Below are 9,041 nucleotides of genomic sequence, written 5' to 3' on the forward strand. Positions count from 1 at the left end.
GTTTTTGCCTATATATACTTGTAAGACTTTCTGCTCGGGGCTCGACTCCTCTGCTCCTGCGTGAGTTACGAGTTGAGCCCCAGCGCGCTGGAATAAAGCCTCTTGCTGTTTGCATCAAGTGACGCCTCCTGCGGTTGATTGGGGTTGCCGTGGATCCGTGGGACAGAGTAAGGGCCTCCCTCTGGGGGTCTCACATTTGGGGGCTCGCCCGGGATTTGACGACCACCCCTCATCCGCGGAGTCGACCTTGGAGGTAAGAAGGGTTACCCCGAAGTTGTCTGTCTTTGTCTTATGTTTTTTGGTCTGGTCCTGTGTGCGCGCTTTCGGTTTTGCAGCCGTTCGGCGACTCGTGAGAGTGGCCGAACAGTGGTCGGTAGACGTGCCTGGAGGGCCACAGGTTGCAGCCCTGGGGGACGCCCCAAGGGTGGAGGAGAGCCAGGGACGGCTGCTAGTCTCCTACTGTAAGGGCGCTGATCGGGTTCAACTGTTGGATCAGAGATTGTCAAGATCGCGCCCGTCTGATTCCGTTAAGTGTTTGTGGCGGACAAGGTGGGGTAAGTGGGTCCTCGTGTCTGTAACATTTTTGTTATTTGTGTTTCTAACGACCTACGAACTGACGATGGGACAGACTGTGACAACCCCTCTTAGTCTGACCTTAGACCATTGGACTGAAGTTAAGGGAAGAGGTCGCGACCTATCAGTTGAGATCAGGAAAGGTCCATGGCGGACCTTCTGCTCCTCAGAATGGCCTACTTTTAATGTAGGGTGGCCAACAGAAGGAACCTTTGACCTATCTGTTATTTTTGCTGTTAAGGAGATTATTTTTCAGAAAGAACCTGGAGCCCATCCGGATCAGCAGCCCTACATCGTGGTCTGGCAGGACCTGGTGCAAAATCCCCCCCCCTGGGTTCGACCTTGGGTTGCAAAACCCAAGCCCCGGCCGGATGCTCGAGTTCTAGCCGTCCAATCTCCCAGTTCTGGGGGGGAAACCAGTCACTCGGACCCCCCCAAGAAGATTTATCCAGAAACCCAGGCTGACCTCCTTCTCCTTGACCCACCTCCCCCGTATCCTCCTGCCTCGGTTCCTGTAGGGGGTCGGGAAGAGCCAGAAGCACCGCCGGCCCCTGCAGTTGCCCCCTCTGCTCCCCCTAACGAGTCTCTGCTGGGGCCTGTGCAGGGCACCAGGAGCCGCCGCGGAATGACTCCCGACACCACCGTTGCCCTTCCCCTAAGGGCTTATGGGCCCCCGCCGGTGGCGACGGAGGGTGGACCAGCTCCTCTCCAGCCCCTCCAGTACTGGCCTTTTTCCTCCGCAGATTTGTATAACTGGAAGACTAATCTTCCTCCCTTTTCAGAGGACCCCCAGCGCTTAACCGGGCTGGTGGAGTCTTTAATGTTCTCTCATCAGCCCACATGGGATGATTGCCAGCAGCTACTACAGACTCTTTTCACTACTGAGGAGAGGGAGAGGATTCTATTGGAGGCAAGGAAGAATGTACCAGGAACAGATGGACGACCCACCCAGCTCCCCAACATCATTGAGACTGCCTTCCCCCTCTCCAGGCCTGACTGGGATTTCAACACGGCAGAAGGTAGGGAGCGACTGACCGTCTATCGCCAGACTCTAGTGGCCGGCCTCCGCGGGGCAGCAAGACGCCCCACTAATTTGGCTAAGGTAAGAGAGGTTATCCAGGGGACCACGGAACCCCCATCAGTATTTCTTGAGCGCTTAATGGAAGCTTTCAGGCGCTACACCCCGTTTGACCCTACCTCGGAGGGGCAAAGGGCTTCCGTGGCCATGGCTTTTATAGGGCAGTCAGCATTAGATATTAAGAGAAAATTGCAGAGAATAGAAGGGTTACAGGATTATACCCTACAGGATTTAGTCAAGGAGGCAGAGAAAGTGTATCATAAGAGGGAAACTGAGGAGGAAAAAGAGCAAAGAAAAGAAAAGGAAAGAGAAAACAAAAGGGATCGTAAGCAGGAGAAGAACCTGACACGGATTTTGGCCGCAGTAGTAGGTGAGAGAGGCCAGGAACAAACCCAGAGCAGGGCTAAAAGGTCAGGTAACCTGGGCAACCGCACCCCATTAGACAAAGATCAGTGTGCCTACTGCAAGGAAAAAGGTCACTGGGTGAGAGAGCGCCCTAAGAAGAAAAAGAACGGGTCCTCCAAGAAAGTGTTAGCCCTGGAGGAAGAAGAGGATTAGCGGGGACGGGGCTCGGAACCCCTCCCCGAGCCTAGGGTAACACTAGAGGTGGAGGGGAAGCCAGTTGAGTTCCTAGTAGACACTGGGGCTCAACACTCGGTCCTACTCGAACCGGCTGGACCCGTCTCCCACAAGAAATCGTGGGTCATCGGAGCCACAGGGCACCAGCAGTACTCATGGACTACCCGAAGAACAGTAGACTTAGGAACGGGATGGATAACCCACTCGTTTCTGGTCATCCCCGAGTGCCCTGCACCTCTACTTGGGAGAGATCTCCTAACCAAAATGGGAGCCCAGATTACCTTCACCCCTGATGGCCCGGAGGTGACCCAAAGCAAGAGAATGGCTACCGCCCTGACCATACTCCTAGATGATGAACATACACTTTTTGAGGAACAGGGAGCAGAGATAAGTCACATAAATGACTGGTTGAACAGGTATCCGGGGGCGTGGGCCGAGAGGGCTGGAACAGGACTAGCTGCAGAAAGGCCGCCCGTAGTCATAGAGCTTAAGGCCACTTCTACTCCTGTGGCTGTACGCCAATATCCCATGACTAAGGAGGCCCGGGAAGGAATTAGGCCCCATATCCAGCGCCTCCTTCAGCAGGGCATCCTAGTGAAGTGTCAGTCGCCATGGAACACTCCCCTGTTACCTGTTAAGAAGCCCGGCACAGGAGACTATCGCCTGGTACAGGACTTAAGGGAAGTGAACAAGCGGGTACAGGATATCCACCCCACTGTACCTAACCCTTACAACTTGTTGAGCTCTCTCCCCCCGGATCATATTTGGTATACTGTCTTGGATTTAAAGGACGCTTTCTTCTGCCTGCGACTGCACCCCTCCAGCCAGAACATTTTTGCATTCGAGTGGAGGGACCCTGACTCTGGGACTACAGGACAACTGACTTGGACCCGATTACCCCAGGGGTTCAAGAATTCCCCGACCCTCTTCGATGAAGCTCTTCACCAAGATTTAGCCCACTTCCACGCCAGCCATCCCCAGGTAACACTTCTGCAGTATGTAGATGACTTACTACTAGCCGGGGCCACAGGGGAAGAGTGCCAACGGGGCACGGGACTACTGCTAGAAGAACTCGCCCGCTTAGGATATCGGGCCTCCGCTAAGAAGGCCCAGATCTGCCAAAGAGAGGTAACGAACCTGGGGTACGCCCTCAAAGGGGGGCAGAGATGGCTAACGGAGGCCAGGAAACAAACTGTGACTCAGATACCCGTTCCTCGCTCACCCTGCCAGGTGCGAGAATTTTTAGGGACTGCGGGGTTTTGCCGCTTATGGATCCCCGGGTTCGCCGCTACCCTGGCTCCCCTCTATCCTCTGACTAGAGAGGGTGCCCCGTTTGAGTGGGGTAACGGCCAACAGCAGGCCTTTGATGACATCAAGAAGGCATTACTGTCAGCCCCGGCCCTGGCATTACCGGACGTAGCAAAGCCCTTCGTCCTATATGTGGACGAGAGAGGGGGAGTAGCCCGAGGGGTGCTGACCCAGCCTCTAGGGCCATGGAAGAGGCCGGTAGCCTACCTCTCCAAGAAGCTGGATCCTGTTGCTAGTGGTTGGCCTGCCTGTCTGAGGTCCGTGGCGGCAGTGGCAGTGTTGGTGAAAGATGCTGACAAATTAACTATGGGACAAAAGCTAACGGTCATTGCCCCCCACTCCTTGGAGAGCATCATCAGGCAGCCCCCTGATCGGTGGCTGTCCAACGCCCGCATGACACACTACCAGAGTCTCCTACTGAATGGAGACAGGATCCAGTTCGGGCCGCCTGCCATCCTCAATCCGGCTACCCTACTACCCGACACGTCCACCCAGGAGAGTGTGCTGCACACCTGTCAAGAGATACTGGCAGAGGAAACGGGGACCCGAAGGGACCTCCGAGACCAGCCCTTGCCAGACGCTCAGCTGACCTGGTTCACTGATGGAAGCAGCTACATAATAGAAGGTAAAAGGGTGGCCGGGGCGGCGGTGGTGGACGATGAGCAAATTATCTGGGCAAGCAGCCTACCCGAAGGGACGTCGGCTCAGAAGGCCGAGTTACTAGCTCTGACTCAGGCCCTACGATTGGCAGAAGGGAAGAAGATTAACATCTACACTGATAGCAGGTATGCCTTTGCTACTGCCCATGTCCACGGGGCTATCTACCGGCAGCGGGGGCTACTAACCTCGGCAGGGAAGGAAATCAAAAATAAAGAAGAAATTCTAAGCCTGTTAGAGGCCGTTCACCTTCCTAAGAAAGTGGCAATTATTCACTGTCCCGGACATCAGAAAGGAGGGTCCAGGGTTGCCGGAGGGAACCAAAGGGCTGACAGAGAAGCCAAGCGGGCGGCTCAGGGGCTCAACATCCTATCCTTGTCTGGGGAAAAACCGAGGTCTCACCCTGAGGATACGGTATACCCCTCTATCAGGAACTTTGATTATTCAGAACCAGACCTTGAGAGAATGGACAGATTAGGATCTCGCCTGGAGACTCCAGAGGGGATTCGGGAAACCTCAGAAGGAAAAAGAATCCTCCCTGAAAAGCAGGCTATCATTTTCCTCAGACACCTTCATAAGTTAACTCATCTGGGCCCAAAACATTTAAAAACTATTGTCCAGTCATCACCGTATTATATCATGAAACTAGGGGAGCTCGCAGATACAACTGTAAAAGAATGCAAGCCTTGCCAGATGGTGAATGCCCAGCCCAGCAAGCTTATCTCAGGGCAAACGGCTCCGAGGAGACCGCCCTGGGAGTTACTGGGAGGTAGACTTTACTGAGGTAAAGCCAGCCAGGTATGGATACAGATACTTATTGGTATTCATAGATGCATTTTCAGGATGGGTCGAAGCCTTCCCTACCAAGAAAGAGACTGCTCAGGTGGTGGCCAAGACAATACTAGAAGACATCTTCCCGAGATTCGGGGTGCCCAAGGTAATCGGGTCAGACAACGGCCCTGCGTTTGTTGCCCAGGTAAGTCAGGGACTGGCCAAAATCCTGGGGCTTGATTGGAAATTACATTGTGCTTATAGGCCCCAAAGCTCAGGGCAAGTAGAAAGAATGAATAGAACTTTAAAAGAGGTCATGACTAAATTATCCGTAGAGACTGGCATAACAGACTGGACAGTCCTCCTTCCCTTTGCTTTGTTTCTGGTCCGCAATACCCCTGGCTCCCTCAAGCTAACGCCTTTTGAAATTCTTTATGGGACTCACCCCCCACTCATTACCATACAGCACCTTCCTTCCCCAGAATCTTACTCCTCTCAATCTCTGTACACCAGATTAAAAGCCCTTGAGACTGTGCAGAGGGAAGTGTGGAATCGGTTGGCCGAGGCCTACAAGCCTGGAGACCTGCAAGTACCTCATCAGTTCCAGGTCGGAGACTCGGTGTACATTCGGCGCCACCGTGCGGCCAGCTTGGAACCGAGGTGGAAAGGACCATACATAGTGCTGCTCATGACTCCGACTGCAGTAAAGGTCGATGGCATCGCCGCCTGGATCCACGCTTCACATGTCAAGCCCGCGCCACCACCAGACCCAGCGTGGAAAGTGGAAAAAATGGACAACCCCCTCAAGCTCCGCATTCACCGTGTTCCTGCTCCTGTTGACGCACCTCCCACCGATAAGTAGTCCTAACCCTCATGCCCCCCAACGACTAACATGGCAGGTCCTCTCCCAGACTGGAGATGTAATATGGAGCACCACCAAGGAGAACCCCCTTTGGGCCTGGTGGCCATCCTTAACCCCAGACATTTGCGCCTTAGTAGCTGGATTAGACAATTGGGATATCCCCAGTATAACCTATGAGGAGGTTCCATCAGACTCTGATCGCTACTTGGCAAAGCGCTCACTTACCCAAGGCTCCACATCCCGAGGCCAGTATATTGCAGACGCCCCTGGCTGTAGTAACTCGCCTGCCCAACGCCGGATGCGGCTAACACAGTTTTACGTCTGTCCCCGGGATGGGAGATCAAGGAGCGAGGCCAAGAGATGCGGGGGGGGGGGGGGGGGGGGGGGGTTTCCCCTCAACCATGTGAAACTACTGGAGAGGCCCACTGGCATCCCACCTCCTCCTGGGACTTGATAACAGTAAAAAGGAGCAGTATTGGGGCGGGGTCAAACCCCCTCAATATTTCCTTCACGGAGAGGGGGAGACAGGCCCGAGCTTGGATAAAAGGGAGAACATGGGGATTCCGTTTCTATATGTCAGGGTGGGACAAGGGTTTTACCTTCTCTATCAAGCTCAAGGTTGAAACCCCGACCGCCGTCCAAGTAGGGCCTAACCTGGTACTATCTGAACAGCGGTCACCAACCGCCCATGTCAGGCCGCCTGTTCCCCGAGCCACAACAAATAAGTCCAATGATACAGCTCGGCTCAACCCAGTTACAACCCCCTCGGTCCCCGGCCTAGCAAATATGCCCGAGATACCGAGCACAGGGCAGAGGCTCCTTAATCTGATACAGGGAGCTTTCAGCATTCTCAATGCTTCCAACCCTAACCTGACTGAGTCTTGCTGGTTATGTCTAGTATCAGGCCCTCCCTATTACGAGGGGATTGCCTTCTCAGGGACCTTTAACAATACCACCTCACATAACTCCTGTAGCTGGGGGTCGAACAGTAAACTTACCCTTACAGAAGTCTCTGGGCATGGCACCTGCTTAGGCACAGTTCCTACAAACCGTAAGCATCTGTGCAATCGGACCATAGGAAGCCCCTAAACAACTACCAACTACTATCTGGTCCCCCCCCCCCCCCCCCGTAGGTGGATGGTGGGCCTGCAGTACAGGACTGACCCCATGTGTTTCCTCATCAGTGTTCAACACCACCAAAGACTACTGTGTCCTCGTGCAGCTGGTACCTAGAGTTATCTACCACGAGGCAGGTTCTTTCGAGGCTGAGTTCGACCTACGGCCCCGTAGACAGAGGAGGGAACCGATCTCGCTCACTTTAGCCGTCCTGCTGGGTCTGGGGGTAGCGGCCAGAGTAGGAACAGGGACGACCGCGCTCGTTCAGACTCCTCAGTATATCGAGGGGTTACGGGCAGCTGTAAATGAAGATCTAAAAGCTGTAGAACAATCAATCACAAAATTAGAAGAGTCACTGACCTCTTTATCTGAGGTGGTACTACAGAATAGGCGAGGCTTAGATCTCCTATTCCTCAAAGATGGTGGATTATGTGCTGCACTAAAAGAAGAATGTTGTTTTTACATAAATCACTCTGGTGTAATAAAAAATTCCATGTCCAAACTTAGAGAAAGATTAGAAACAAGACAACGAGATCAGGAAGCGAATCAAGGGTGGTTTGAGAGTTGGTACAGCCGGTCCCCTTGGTTCACCACCCTCATATCCACCCTGATGGGTCCCCTTATTATACTGCTTTTAATTCTCACTTTTGGGCCCTGCCTCTTAAATCGCCTAGTCACCTTCATCAGGGAGAGAATAAGTGCTGTACAGGTACTAATGCTCAGGCAGCACTACCAGTCCCTCCGCCAGGGAGACAGCCTCGGAGAAGGATATATAAAGACAGAAGTTCCATGATTAAAACTTACCAAAAAAGCAAATGGGGGAATGAAAGAATAAAAATGTTTAAAAGTTGCCTGTGTTTAAAAGCTGCCTGTGTTTAAAAGCTGCCTGTTTTATCTCAACTCCCCAAGGTCCCCCGCCAGTGATGGGAACAAAGCCCTTAAAGCTGTCCCAGGAAACAGCCCCGAGCAAAGAGCAAGCAGAGCAAACAGCGCTCTGACAGTTAAGAGAAACAAGATATGAGATTACCAGATGGGACTGTTGACTAAGCTTAAGCCCTGTCATGAAACATGTTATTAACGAGCCCAGTTCCCCTTTAAAATTCCTTTATTCCCCTCTTCCCCCCTCCGTGTGTAACCCCTCCCGAAGTGTGGTTTTTGCCTATATATACTTGTAAGACTTTCTGCTCGGGGCTCGACTCCTCTGCTCCTGCGTGAGTTACGAGTTGAGCCCCAGCGCGCTGGAATAAAGCCTCTTGCTGTTTGCATCAAGTGACGCCTCCTGCGGTTGATTGGGGTTGCCGTCGATCCATAGGACAGAGTAAGGGTCTCCCTCTGGGGGTCTTACACAATGTCCTCTGCTATGACATTGTCAGGAGCCTCTTATCCTGCTTGTGAGCAGAGATACAGGGGGGCAAAGGAAGTGGGGAAATAATGGGCAAGAGCCACGCAGTTACACAACCAGGGGCACGGGTCTTCACACACCTGCTGTTGGGTCTAGGGATGGATGTGGGGACAGGGTAGGGGGTATCATTGGGCATGGGGAGAGGACTGGGGTCCAGGTGTGGTTGGTGAACTCTACACCTCACCCCCTCTGCTTTCTTCCTCCCTCAGGTTTCATTTCCTACATGAACTACATGAATTTCTGGTTCATCCTGGCACCCCAGGCCATCTGGACTTAGGACATGGGAATGGCCCTCCTTCCTTCCTGCTACCACAGCTCCTTGTCATGGGGCTGACGACCCTGTTCTCTGGCCCTCACACCCACCATGACTCTTGTCCTTTTTCAGTCCCTCTGAGTCTCCCCCACTCAAATTACTAATCGGCATTTTAAAATCTGTACTTTTGGCCAGAATATGCTTTGGGCTTAGTACCTTGTCAGTGTTCTGTGGAACTGTCATACCTCCTGAGGTCATCCCTTGGGCCCTGTGGGGTAGAAGGATGGGACTTAAGGGTAGAAGTGAGGGGAGGGAATCATGACAAAGAGACTTGAGGCACAAGGCCAGCCAAGAATTAGGCCAACGAGGATTTTTTTTCCATTGCTTTTCAGAGAGAGAAAGTGGAAGGGAGGTGGAGGGGAGAGAGAGAGAGAGAGAGAGA

General features: G+C 53.1%; 1 protein-coding gene and 1 long non-coding RNA gene across 2 annotated transcripts in view; both read left to right on the forward strand.

The window, feature by feature from the left end:
- Window positions 1-8,213, forward strand: part of LOC102242284 — a 9,183-nt gene extending 970 nt beyond the window's left edge. The window contains exon 2 of the long non-coding RNA XR_001363995.1: window positions 7,854-8,213. This is a non-coding gene — a long non-coding RNA (uncharacterized LOC102242284). The remainder of the gene's footprint in view (window positions 1-7,853) is intronic.
- LOC102241991 lies at window positions 291-6,194 on the forward strand. Its single transcript, XM_014547444.1, is given in 2 exon segments — window positions 291-4,909; window positions 4,911-6,194. Coding segments are annotated over 2 exon segments (5,208 nt in total). The 5' UTR covers window positions 291-619; the 3' UTR covers window positions 5,829-6,194.
- Window positions 8,214-9,041: the final 828 nt, after the last annotated feature.

Source organism: Myotis brandtii, unplaced genomic scaffold (assembly GCF_000412655.1).
Source record: "Myotis brandtii unplaced genomic scaffold, ASM41265v1 scaffold474, whole genome shotgun sequence".
NCBI lineage: Eukaryota > Metazoa > Chordata > Mammalia > Chiroptera > Vespertilionidae > Myotis > Myotis brandtii.